The sequence below is a fragment of the Rhineura floridana genome, chromosome 13 (assembly GCF_030035675.1).
Source record: "Rhineura floridana isolate rRhiFlo1 chromosome 13, rRhiFlo1.hap2, whole genome shotgun sequence".
NCBI lineage: Eukaryota > Metazoa > Chordata > Lepidosauria > Squamata > Rhineuridae > Rhineura > Rhineura floridana.
The window spans coordinates 7,636,481-7,650,744 of record NC_084492.1 but is presented as its reverse complement, the minus strand read 5'-3'; the positions used below and the strand labels follow the sequence as shown (position 1 = coordinate 7,650,744).

Sequence of the window (14,264 nt, the reverse complement as noted above, 5' to 3'; positions counted from 1 at the left end):
TGTCTGAAAGGCTGATGCCGCACACCAGGGTGATACATAATGGGTCCCCATTTTCGTCTTACATGAACAGATCTGTTTCTACGATATCCCCACCAATTTCCCGAATTTCGCTTTGGAGGGGCTCTTTATCCTAGTCTTCTGAAATGGTTTAATCTAATGTCTTATGCTTAGCTATTGTCATCCAAATAAGGGTATACAGAAAAGTTTGCATATACATCGTAATGCCTGTTTTTTTTCCTTTCTGTACATATTATTGGATATATCCAAGTTAGTTTTGTTTAATGTTTATGTATTTTATTTGAAATTAAATAAATCTAAAAGAATAAATAAAATCTATCCAGTTAACTGATTAAACTTGCCTCCCCCAACCTGGTGTCCTCCAGATGTTTTGAGCTACAACTCCCATTAGTCCAAGCCGGCACGATTAAACATTGCAGCTTTCCTCGAAAGGCAAACTATTCACTTTAAAAACAGACCAGAAGGGAAAGCCATTCTTCAATTTCTTGCTATTTTTTCCTAATTAATTACTAGTCAATTATGTAGAAAAAGAAGTAAAAAGCATCAATTAGCAACTTGATACAGGAAGAGATTTTTAGCTATGACGTGGAGGCAAGAACAGCTCTCAGGTATGGAAATATGTGGGGACGGGGGAGAACAGAACTAAAATTTGTGTTTGGTGTAGAAAATGACATCTCATGGCCGATGTGGAAATTGTTGGACTTCAACTTCCATCTGCCACTGTCAGTATGGGCAATGGTCAGAGATGGTGAGAGCTGTAGTTCAACAACATCTAGAGGCCACCACATTAATATATCTCTTTACCCCCTCTCCTTATTTTTTTATTTTTAATTTTGTTGCTTAAAAAGCAAAAATACAATGCCATTATTTTGATCACAATGCAACCAAAATAAGAATCTTAAAAATTTCGTTAGCAGAAACAGCAGATGGATCTAAAAAATAAATAAACCAATCAAAATATTTTGAAAATGGAAATGGGCTGCCTTCAAGTCGACCCCGACTGATGGTGACCTTATGAAGAGGGTTTTCATGGTAAGTGGTATTCAGAGGGGGTTTACCATTGCCTTCCTCTGAGGCTCAGAGGCAGTGACTGGCCCAAGGTCACCCAGTGAGCTTCATGGCTGTGTGGAGATTGGAATCCTGGTATCCCAGGTCCTAGTCCAAGACTCTAACCACTACACCTTCAAGCCCATATGAAAACCAAACTGTCCTGGCAGCAACTGGTAGTTGTTCACTCTAACCATGTTCATTTGTATATATTATAAAATTCCACCAGATGGCATCAAAGTCCCCCTCTCCTTAGAAACATAACATAGAGGTCATCTGGTCCAACTCCCTGCTTAGTGAAGACGCTACAATGCAAGATGTGTGTGGGGGGAAGGCTTTAATTACAGCATTGACTCAATCTTGAAGATATTGGAATAGTGCAAACACCAAATAAATGCCCACACAGCTGTTTCGGCTTTTACTTAAGACACAGTCTAGCTATATTGTATTGCGAATTTAGGTTTTTTTCAATAATATTTTTAGGTTTTTTTCAATTAAAAAATATGTCTATTACACTGGGATTGTATACTTAATACTTGTTTAAGTCTCACCAGTTAATTGGGTGGCAAAGTTTAAATTATTATTCAGACTTAATATTGAAGCTTGCAACCCTGGTAAGTAGAGGATATTCACCCACCACTCTGCACATGAAAAGAAATTCTAACTTTTGGGTTATAATTTTAACTTATTTGGACCAAAAAACCACAAAACTACCTGTGTTAGATGTTCAGAAACATGTTAGCATGTCACCCATCCTAACTTCCCCCATTAAAATGTCAGTTTTCCACTCTCAGGAACAACAAATTGTTCACCTTCAGATCTGAAAGATGTTCACTGAACTCGTTTTAAAGAGGGAAAATAACAGACATATGTAACATTTAGTGGTTAAGAAGTGGTTGAGTCATTCTCAAGCAAGTACACTGAGTGCCTGATCCTACACTTATCATCTCTGGCACCTCTATACAGCGTCTGCACAGTATACGCCACCATCTTAATGGCAAGAAAACAGGCAAAAAGTCAGTGCACAGCAAGATTTTTACTGGAGTTCTTAGCCATTACGATAGCAGCTGAGACCAAGCGAAGAGGCTCTAAGAATCAACACCCATGCCCGTGCACCAGCGCACTAATAGAAGTTTGCAGGGTCCATGCCCCACCTGCCCCTACAGACAGAGTATCTGACTGTATGTATTCTTTTCTTTACAGCATGTTTACCCTACTCTTCAGCCATTCTGCACAATGGAGGAGGGACATGGAAGTGGACCTGAGGAGGCTGGTGCGTCGTCGTGGGTGACTGAGACTGGACAGTCCTTAGAACATGAGAAGAGCCCTGCTAGATCAGACCAAGCCCATCTTGTCCAGCAGATTCCCACAATGGTTCACCAGACACTTCCAAGAAGCTCACAAGGAAGGCATGATGGTGATAGCTCTTCCCCCCCATTGCTTGTCTTCAGCATCTACTCTTCTGCTGAGCAGGGCAAGACAGAATACATTATACCAATTCTGGCATGTTTCTGGGCCAAATTCAAAGTGCTGGTTTTGACCTACCAAGAATTATACCTGGACCTTGTGTTCATCATCTGAGGCCCTTCTCTGTGTCCCCCCTCCGAGAGAGATGTGGAGGGTAGCAATACAAGATTGGGCTTTCTTGGTGGTGACTCCCCATCTGTGAAATGCTCTCTCCAGGGAGGCATGCCTGGCACCACCATTGCCTGTTTTTAGGTGGCAGGTAAAAGCATTTTTATTCACCCAAGCCGTTGGAGTTTAATTTTCTGTTTTGTTTTTGCCAGGTGGGGAGGAGCTGGATTTTGTTGTTATGCCTTTCGTGTGTATTTTGTCATGTTTCTATTCTTGTTTTGTATGTGTTTCTAATGTTGTAAGTTGCTTTGAATTTCTTTAAAACAACAACTAATAATAATAATAATCTCACCATCAAATCATCTTGAAGCAAGGAATTCTGTAAGCTAATCATGGATCCTGTGCATGCAGTATGTCTGTCCCACAGGCCAGCACAGGCCTCAGTTTGGCCCACCAGGCCATTTCACACAAAACATGTTCAACTTCACCACACCTGATGTCATGTGTGACTTTATGTGTTGGGTAGATAAGGACATGGCTCCAGAGGAACAAATGGGAGTTTAAGGTGAGCTCCTGGTTGTTCCTTTGCCTGCAGGAGGAAGTTCCCCATTGGAAATTCATCCATTTGAATCCAAACGGCATCTGCAAACATACTTCAAAGGGGCTTGCCATAATTTCTGATCAACTGATAGGCAATTACAGCAAGCCCCTTGGAAGGTACACTCTCAGCAGCAGTCAGCTGATTGGCACTAACTGTGCACCTTCAAAGGGGCCTCTTTGCTGTCATAGTGATGTCAGGTGATTGACAGAAGGGTGACCCCACCCACCTAGGTTGTCTCATGCAGGGTGGGGGAGCAAAGAGTTCAGCCCTGTTCCCCACCTCTGGGTCACAGCATGGAGTGATGAGGCTGGACGAATCTGGGTTTTTGTCTTCTTATCTTTGCACATGTTGGAAGTTGGGTGGGGAAGTAGCATTTCACAGCAATGCAGCAAATGTTGGGGAGTCATTTTTCAAAGGGAAAATGATTTGGAGGGCTTTGAATGGGTTGAAGCCAAGGGAAGGTCCAACGGGAGCAGGGCCGGCTCCAGGCATGTGGGGGCCCCTGGGCATCAGCTTGCCCTGCCCCCCCGGTGTGTGTGTGTGTGCGCGTGCGCCCCAACGGCACGCCCCCAACGGCCCCCCTACCTGTCTAGTCTTTACCATTGCCCTTAATGAAGATGGTGGCTGCGGTTTCCCTAAGGGGAATGAAGCCTCCACCGCCATCTTTGTTGATGGCACACATGCGTGCTACGCGCGTACATCTCTGCCATCAACTAAGATGGCGGCAGCGGCTTCAGTACCTTAGGGAAGCTGCGGCCGCCATCTTCATTAAGGGCAATGCTAAAAAGTCGCCTGACAGGTAAGTGGAGGGCGTGGGGGGGCACGGATCGCGGAAGGGGAGTGGAGGGCCCCTCAGGGGCTCCTGTAGCTCTGGGGCCCTTGGGCCAGTGCCCAACCTGGCCGCTCTTTAGAACCAGCCCTGAATGGGAGTCTTTAGGCAAGGTGTCTACAGCACCTCTACTTTTGGGGTGGGCCAGCTGCTTCTATTATCATGCAGGCACAACTCTCCTGCAATCAAGGCATATGATGTGGGCTTTTCCAATGATGTATTCTTTCTGGTCTGAAGCTGTTATCCGTATTAATTTTCTACTGGTGAAATCCTGGATATTTGCAGATGTTCATGCACCTTTAAACTACATTTCTGTAGCATGGGGGTTAACAGCAGGACAGCAAAAGTGGATTTTGCGAGCTCTTATGGTAGTGAAGAGACTTATACTTTGAACCCAGAAGGATAAATACCCACCATCCATTACACAATGGACTGAGGACCTTAATGTCCTGGCTACATTGGAATATATTTCATACAAACGTCAATTTCGAGTGGAGACCTATTTGGACATCTGGAGGGCTTATTTTAACTTATCTGCTTAACTCAGGATGCAGGTACTGATGGTTATTGTATCTATAATGTATAATGTTTTATTGTTGTTAGTAGTATTGATATATTATTTTTTCTTTTTTTTTGTATCTTTAGTATTTTTGTTTACTTTATGTTATTTCATTTCATTATCTTTTACTTTGTTTTCTCCTTTTCCTTTCATTGTTAAAATTTGCAAATCATATTTTTTTAAAAAAGAGTGAATTCCATGGATTGCATTCCCCATCTGAGCTTGGAGGAGTGTGTGTTATGAGACTTTCACTGTTAACCTCTGTTTCGTGTTCAGAAGTGAACCAAAATTTGGGCCAGACAGCGAAGAGCCCTGGGGAAGACTCTGCCCCCATCATTACTTCCTGCCTTGTTTATTTGACCAAGGCCTGACTCTCTTGCCAACAAAGTCATAGGATGATTGGAACTCCACCAATGAAATCACTAAGAAAGCTGGATTGCAATATAATGATAGTGAGGCAAGTAACAGGCAAGCAAAAGGTCACCAGATGCAGGTTTTGGAGCCTAAAGGCCCCTGCACCTGACTCCTGAGACACAGGCTTTCCTCACCAACAAAATCCCATAGAAATGCAAGTGTAGACCAGACAGAATAGTAACCCAACACAGGTGAGATGACAAGTCAGGAAGCCCCATGTGGAATTAACTGCTGCCAGTTAATCCATCCACTGAAATCTATTCAAAGGGACTATCTGGAGAGACAATCCCCCTCAAGGATACCTCCTCACCCCTCCCAAGAGGAGTAAATGAAGACAGTTCCCCCCTCATCATCACTTTTCACCCACTCCCCTGAGCCCAGCCACACCTACCTGGACTTTCCCAAATCCCCTTTCCTTCCCTCATTTTGGCCTCTTCCCGTTGGTCGTTGGGCTGACACACCTAGGCACACTTTTGGATCCCCAACAAGTTTATTTAAGACCAGGTTTTAGCTTAGTATACAGGCCCTGGCAAGCACTCAGTCTGAGTCTCTTTCTTTCCTCCTCTTTGAACATCTTAAACATTTTGAGCCTCTGGTTCTTCCTCTCCATACGGCTCTCAAGGAACATCTGTAAACCCACTGCTGGACCCCAGACCTAAGGCTTGGCAAAGGGCCAATGCATGATTTGGCCAATGTGCTCTTAATGCTTGCTGCTCCACCAATGGTTTGACTGAGGCTGCATGCCCATGCTCACTTTTGTGGCAGTGTGCCCCAATGAACTCAGTGGGACTGGCTTCTCAGTAAGCATGTACAGGACCGTACTGTTAGAATGAAGAAGGAACCGCTGAAAGCTTTGTTCCACCTCAGGATAGGCACGCTATAAGCACGGAAACATACACAGCAATGGGATGATATTTACCTTCCAGTCTGGGGGCAGCTGAGCACCAAATCCCAAGGCAGGAAACATTTTGTCTCTACAAAATAATCAGAAAAAGGAAAGAATGAGAAAGCAAAGGAGAAAACAAGTATGAACTTAGCCAAGGCTGGACTTCTCCAGCACAGCCCTGTAACCCAAATCAATGACATACATTCCACAGGAAATGCAGATCCTGTTGATTCAGCATTCATCCTGGTTTCCTTGCACAAAGCTTATATAGAGGTTACATTATATCTGGTCTTTAAATTATTATTATTATTATTATTATTATTTATTCCTTACCTGTCCTTCCCCATAAGGTCCCAGGGTGCGTTATGGCAATTTACAATATTATAAATAATTTAAAACAGTTTATTGAGCATTTGTTCTCATTTGTGTGCTGGGAGATTATGCGACAATGAGCATTCCTTCTCATTTCGTTCTGATCTCCTTGTGCGATGGTTACATGTCTTCCCATTAATCGGGTGGAGAAAGTCCACCCCACTGGCCTAATTAAGCCTGCAAGGCCTGCCCATTTAGTCCATGAGGCCATTTCAGCCAAGCCACACCCACCTGCCTTACACCCGATGTCATATATAATGCATATATGGGGCAGGTAAAAACCTTGCACAGCCAAAAGTCTGCAGAGCCCTATAAGAGACAGTGCTCTGGAAGAGGCTTGGCAAGACCTGACAATCAGCTTTGCAAAGCTCTCTGCAAGAACCCTGTGGGCAAAAAAATTCATCTGACATCATTGTGACATGAGGTGATTGACAGGTTGGCAGCTCCACCCACCTGTCAACCTTGTCCATCCTCTGCATTAAAATCCTTCCCAATCCCCCTCTGGCTTCTGAGATGACTACTAGGCACAGATCACATGTGTTTCTCTGCTTTCATAAGATCTTTAATTGCCAGATAACAAAGGCCTTGTGGAATTTCTTTATGACAAACTATTGTAAGCTGCTTTGGGAGCTAAGCTTCAGTTGTTAAGTGGGGTATTTATTTATTTACAGTAGGACCCCGCTTATATGGCGGGTTCCGTTCCGGACCCCCGCCGTAAAGCGGAAAATGCCGTAAAGCGGAACCCCATTGACTTTAATGAGCCGCATCACGCGAAAACAGCGCAAAACGTTACAAAACGTCGCAAAAGAGAAAAAAATAGCTTTTAAATTAAAAATGAAAGCCGCCGCATCAGTGGAACACCTTAAAGCGGAACGCCGTAAAGCAGGGCCCTACTGTATTACATTTATATCCCACCTTTACTCCAAGGAGCTCAAGGCAGCATACACAGTTCTCCTCCCTCTCCTCATTTATTCTCACAACAACCCTGTGAGGTAGGTTAGGCTGAGAGACGGTGACTGGCTCAAGGTCACTCAGCAAGCTACACGGCTGTTTGGGGATTTGAACCTTGGTCTTCTAGGTTCTAGTCCGACACTCTAACCACTGCACCAATAAATGTCTAAATATGTAAATAAGCAAACGTCATTCTGCAAATAGTACCATACCTTTACAAGAAATTTTAATTGTTGTAAACTGCTTTGGGAACCAAACTTGGCTGAGTAGTGTGGGGGGGGGATAAACATGCAAAGCACATTGTTCTGAAAATAATAATAATAATAATAATAATAATAATAATAATAATAATAATAATAATAATAAATTTAATTTTTGTGTCGCCTATCTGGCCGAAACCACTCTAGGCGACGTACAACATTAAAGTTCAAATACAATATAAATACATAATAAAATACAGTGCAGTCAACAATGATCATTTTAAAAGCAGCAGTACAGAACAGTTTAGGGCCATCAATAGACAGTTTTAAAACAATATAAAGAAATTAGCCCACCCCGGGGACCCCAAAGGCCTGTCCAAAGAGCCATGTTTTCAAGGCTCGGCGAAATGTATTTAGGGAAGGGGCATGGCGAAGATCGAACGGGAGGGAGTTCCAGAGAGTGGGGGCCGCCACTGAGAATGCCTTCTCTCTAGTCCCCACCAACCTAGCTGTTTTCGTTGGTGGGACGGAGAGAAGGCCCTGTGTGGCTGATCTGGTCGGGCGGCTTAGTTGGTGGTACTGGAGGTGCTCCTTCAGGTAAAACAACACTTTGCCCCACACTGGTAGTCTACGCTGATTACAGGGATTCGGCTGAATTCCATAGGGAGTGTAAGCGCCCTGCTGAACCAGAGCAAGGGTCATCCAGCCCAGCCCTCCCTTACCTCATGCCCTCCAGATGTTTTGGACTGCTGGCACTGATGCGAGTTGAAGTCGAGAATATCTGGAGGGCAACAGGGTTGTGGGAAGGCTGATTGAGACCAACATCCCATTTCCTCAATGGCCAGCCAGGTGCTTCTGGAAGATCACAAGCAGGGCATGAAGCTTCCTTAGCAATATAGGAAGCTGTCTTATACTGAGTCAGATCATTGGTCCATCTAGCTCAGTATTGTCTGCACTGACTGGCAGTGGCTTTCCAGGTTTCAAGCAGGAGTGTTTCCCAGTCCTAAGTGGAGATGCCAGGGACTGAACCTGGGACCTTCTGCATGCAAACCAGCTGTTTTACCACTGAACTATGGCCCTTGCCTTGACAGACTGCTGCTGTTTTTTTTCTCTCTCTGCAGGTTTTGGCAATCAAGGTATACTGCTTCTGAAGCTGGAGGTTTCACTTAGCTATCAAGGCTAATAACTCTTGATTGACCTATCCTCCATGAATTTTTTTTAAAAAAATACGTAGGAAATGTGACATCTGGAGCAATATTTGGATAATTCCTTCTGGGCTGATAACCACACAGGAAGCAGCCCTTACGTGTCATAGTCTTGGATGATCTGCCCAACTGCCCAAATCGCTGAAAGGTATTCATTTGTTCCCATGGGGTTGATGTAATGCAAAGACGTGGGGTCCCGAGGATTCCCATTGGATGCCGTGAAATCAATTCCAACCTGCAAGGAAAGATCAGAGCCATCCTTATTAGCAACCTCCTCCTATAGCAGTGGCATGGGCTAAATGAAGCTGTTCTTCTTAAGAGGCTCCAAAACATTCGTTTCATTGATGAATTGCTTCCCATGAAGCATATAACACAACATGACACAAAACCATGGTTCCGCATTATGGGGAAAAACCTGCATGAACCTCGGGCATGTGAGGCCCCACTCTCCTTCGCACAGGTACAAAGAGTTCAAAAGTTTCCACTTTCTGTTTAGAACTAACCACAGTTTCCTGTGATTTCCAAACTCAAGGAACTGTGGCTTGTCCTTGGTTAAAACAACCCATAGTTTAATATCCTGGTTTGTTAACTATCAATAGTTAGAACAAACCACAGCTCCCTGAGTTCAGAAGTCAAAGGGAACTGTGGTTAGTTCTAAACTGAAAGTGTAAGCTTTCAGTCTCCTGATGCTCACCAGGGAGGAAGAAAGGGAAAGAGAGAGTGTGTGAGCCAAGCCTTGTGAATTTTTGTCCCTATAATGCCAAATCATGATTTAACGTTACATCTGAACCGGGCCATATTCTCCCCATCTATCCTTTCCTCCATCTTCCACCGCTTCCTCCGTTGCCTCCACTGGGTTGCATTTTATATTGTAACGCAATTGGCACCAAGCGGGACAATACTGTGTCACTCCATGACTCAGTACCTGCTAGAAATGCAAGAGGAGAAAGCCAGAAGCCTGTCTAGTTTGTTAAGTTTGGGGCAGGTGATTCCAGCGCTCTGTGGTGGTTTATCTGGCTGCCAAATAAACTATTTCCTTTTTTGCGCCAGCAAACCTTTATGCAATAGTTCAGCAGTGTGCATAGCACCCTTGTACTCATTCCCGTTTCTATGGCAACTCTTTCTCCCTTCCCCCTTTATATCTCTTTAGACCAGAACAACAAATAGAAAGTCCTGTGTCCGTGTGCACAGACACAACACTCTTGCGTGCTGTACTGTAAAAAAGAAGTTTGAGGCAACTGTGCGTGTGGAGGGGGGAATGTCTGCGTAATGCACAGGACAAAACAGCTGGCTTTAAAGGCCCTCAACCCTTCCCGGAATAAACATCCCACAAACGTACCTGTGCAAAATGAAAGCAAAATCTCCTTTACTGCATGCAACGTATACATCAGCAAATAAATAACCAAGAGGGAATAAACACTGAACTTTTAACCCAGATTGTCTCAGGAATGTTAATGCAGGCCAGGCCAGTGGGCAAGACGGCCCATGAAGCTTTGGAGATTCTGCTACATAACAAATAAGAGCTGTGGCCTTTGTTCGCTGGGTCATAGCGAGCAGTAATTTGACCCGTTCAAAGCTGTTGTTATCAGATTTGCAAGTGCGCCAATGGACACCTTTGCATGAACATGTAGCTTACATGTGCATTTGCTAACAGGCTAATTTTGGGGAATTAGCAGTACTACTCTTGGGATCTTTACTGGAGGAACAAGTACACAAGCATGGAGAGAATTGCAAATTGTATGCAAATGTGTGCCTATGCATCCATGTCCTGGATATTTTAAGTACCCAGAACACCTTTGTCTTCCATGGGATTTTTTTTTTTTTTTGCTCCTCTCACATTTTTACAAATGTGTGTTTTTACCTTGTATTTTTTATTTGAAGCAGTATATTTGATTCTCAGCTGCCTTGGGAATCCCACTGAATGGCAGGATATAAATACCTTTTTAGACAGATATTTATAGTGTTCACAGTGTTTATGGAATTTACTGTATTTGTGGTGTTTATCATATTCTGATATGGTTAGGATTTTTGTGGTTAGCTTTTTTATTGTGTTGAAGGGCAATCTGAAGGATAGGATATGAGTTTGGGGGGGGCTATATGACTTATTGATCTGCACGGGAAATTTCTAATCTTATGGCTCTCTCTGAATGGCTCCTGTTCAACTTTTTTTTATGATGTTGCAATATATGCATTTGCCAAATAAATTATTTTTAAACAAGATGTTTTTAAAAATCCAAAACAAACAACTGAGACATTCCTCAAGCACCTCCAGCAAAATATCTGGAAATACAGAAAATGTGGTTCTTGACACACAGACTGCCCAGCCACAGTGATTGTGGCTGGTGCACAGGATGCACTGGGCATGTGTTCAGGGAGAAGGGCAAGCCAGCTCTAGCAGGGGTGCTGGCTTGTATTTTTTCTTTCTTTTTAAAACTTTGAACTTGTTCCAGGAGCAGTAAACAGCCAGGACAGAGTCACAGCTATTTCAAGAATCATAGAATAGTAGAGTTGGAAGGGGCCTATAAGGCCATCAAGTCCAACCCCCTGCGCAATTTCCCCACCACCACCACCACCAATGCCCCTGGGAAAACACCAGTGTGATGCCAGCAACACCCGAGGGGCATCCAAGGAGAAAAATATGGAATTACTCTATAGGCTCTGCTGGCAGGGGCAGCAGTTTTGAAAATAAAAAGTGGGGGGCAGGGGAGAGAAGAGGAGGCTACCACCCCCACGACAGGATTTAACCCCCCCACTGACAATAGGCAGGTGTCCTCACTAGATTGTTTTAGGTGCCCGCTATAAACATCTTTATTTCAAAACAACTAAATTCTTCAATATTATTAGTTGCAACAGCAATTCGTCCTCTGTATAGTTTTACATGCCTCTGTATGTTTTTACGTTTTTAATGTATTTTAATGTATTTGTCATGGCCTTTGGCTAGTGCAATAAATTGAATTTGAATTTATTTCAAGAAGCCTACCCAAACATATACTTTAGTTATCTATGTTTGTTTTCAAAGATTTTATCTGTGTTTTTATCCATTGTTATTTTAGTTTTTTTTTAAAAAAAACCCAGTTTTGTGGATTTTAGTTGTTTTCCCCCTGATTTTATTGTGTATACTACTTACAGAATTTTATGATTCAGAGATCTAGAAATCTTTCTAAACAAAAACAGTTTTTAAAAACGAGGAATGCACTAGTCCCACAATAAGCACCCGCCTCCTCCCCAAACAATTTTAATAATTTCAACTCCCAACGCCCAAAAGGCACCCCCCAAATTGCTGCCTATGAATGTGGGTGGTGAATTTGGGTCAGCCCTACATTCAGCCCACTCACCAAGAATTTTCTGGCTATGGTCTTGACCAGGCAACCCCCACTCCCACCTCCTGCAAACAGAAGCTACACTGAACAGCAACTCCTGGCCATGTCAATAAATGCACATTCGCAGAAGAACTTCCTGGTAGATTGTGGCCAGCATTAATGAATATCAGTGGAAGGATGTGTGTATTAAGAGTGAGAATTTGAATTTTCTGCCTCAGGCCCCAATAAGTCTTGGGCCTGACTGGGACATAATTATTCATTTGATCAAGTAATGAGATTAGTAATGGACAATGAATCCAGGCAGAAATGGCCCTAAAATGAACTTTTTATTATATTTATTAGTCGCCCATCTGGCTGGTTGACTTTGACTCATAAGGAAATTGATAATTAATTTAAGTTGTGAATCAGTTCCCATGAAAACATCTTGAAGCAATCAACAATAAAAAAATCAACTATCAAACAATCACAGACCCAATCCAGATACCGACTGGGATAAAAATGGATGACGTGTGCTGCAAAAACCATCCGGCATTCGGTGATTTTTTTTTCAGCCAAATGAAATATGTCCATTGCTTAGCACTGTTGCTTCCCTTATGCCTCATTTAACTGGATTGATGTCACTTGTTCTGTTGTACTTCATGCCTCGTTTGCAATCAGAGACTGACACAGGATGCATGCTCTCAAATCCACCACAGTGCTTATGACTACACACTGCATCTGTAGATGCCTCAAGGGTGCTCTGATCAAAAGGATTCCCACTGGGGTAGTTTAACACACATACGCACGCACTCACGCACACACACACACACTACAATACATGTACTATACAACAACAACATTGCTCCTTGATAGGGATGAGCGAAAATTTTGCTAAAATCGAACTTGGCACCAGACTTCCCTATAGTCCGCAGGTTCGCTATCTTTGCTGACTGATCGTGAATGCTAGGAGTTTCCTCTGGCCTTTCCTGACAATGATTTTTTTTTTTTACTTTTTTACATTTTCACTTTGCTTTGCTGATGTGAAACTGAGAAACCTGTATCTTCCAAATCCAATTCTTGGCTTTGCTCAGCCTGCCCTTTGCTTTGCAAAATGCAAACACAATTTTGGGTTGGTCTTTCACAGTCCAGTCCACTGCTGTGTAGCTTGGAAGAATTTGGTAACATGTGCCTCTGAGCATATGGTGAGTGGTGGTAATACCTGCCATCTCCAAAGATGGAGAATTACATTTTTGTATGTTTATTGGTGTTCCTCTTACTTTGCTTCTTTTCTGTGTTACTATGGTTTCTACAGAGAATCTAACCGAGAAAATTATATTTCTCTCATTATTTCAAAGCCTTTTTATTGGTTGATGTCATAAGAACATAAGAACATAAGAAGAGCCTGCTGGATCAGGCCAGTGGCCCATCTAGTCCAGCATCCTGTTCTCACAGTGGCCAACCAGGTGCCTGGGGGAAGCCCGCAAGCAGGACCCGAGTGCAAGAACACTCTCCCCTCCGGAGGCTTCCGGCAACTGGTTTTCAGAAGCATACTGCCTCTGACCAGGGTGGCAGAGCACAGCCATCACAGCTAGTAGCCATTGATAGCCCTGTCCTCCATGAATTTGTCTAATCTTCTTTTAAAGCCATCCAAGCTGGTGGCCATTACTGCATCTTGTGGGAGCAAATTCCATAGTTTAACTACGCGCTGAGTAAAGAAGTACTTCCTTTTGTCTGTCCTGAATCTTCCAACATTCAGCTTCTTTGAATGTCCACGAGTTCTAGTATTATGAGAGAGGGAGAAGAACTTTTCTCTATCCACTTTCTCAATGCCATGCATAATTTTATACACTTCTATCATGTCTCCTCTGACCCGTCTTTTCTCTAAACTAAAAAGCCCCAAATGCTGCAACCTTTCCTCGTAAGGGAGTCGCTCCATCCCCTTGATCATTCTGGTTGCCCTCTTCTGAACCTTTTCCAACTCGATAATATCCTTTTTGAGATGAGGCGACCAGAACTGTACACAGTATTCCAAATGCGGCCGCACCATAGATTTATACAACGGCATTATGATATCGGCTGTTTTATTTTCCATACCTTTCCTAATTATTGCTAGCATGGAATTTGCCTTTTTCACAGCTGCCGCACACTGGGTCGACATTTTCATCGTGCTGTCCACTACAACCCCGAGGTCTCTCTCCTGGTCGGTCACCGCCAGTTCAGACCCCATGAGCGTATATGTGAAATTCAGATTTTTTGCTCCAATATGCATAATTTTACACTTGTTTATATTGAATTGCATTTGCCATTT

General features: G+C 43.2%; 1 protein-coding gene across 2 annotated transcripts in view; it reads right to left on the bottom strand.

Moving 5' to 3' along the window:
- CPNE2 (copine 2) overlaps positions 1-14,264 on the bottom strand; it is a 214,690-nt gene that overhangs the window by 23,595 nt on the left and 176,831 nt on the right. For both annotated transcript variants that reach the window (XM_061593744.1, XM_061593745.1), the window contains exons 11-12: positions 8,759-8,892; positions 5,963-6,017 (exon numbers count right to left, since the gene is read on the bottom strand). In XM_061593744.1, coding sequence (XP_061449728.1) covers positions 5,963-6,017; positions 8,759-8,892 — 189 coding nt within the window. The remainder of the gene's footprint in view (positions 1-5,962; positions 6,018-8,758; positions 8,893-14,264) is intronic.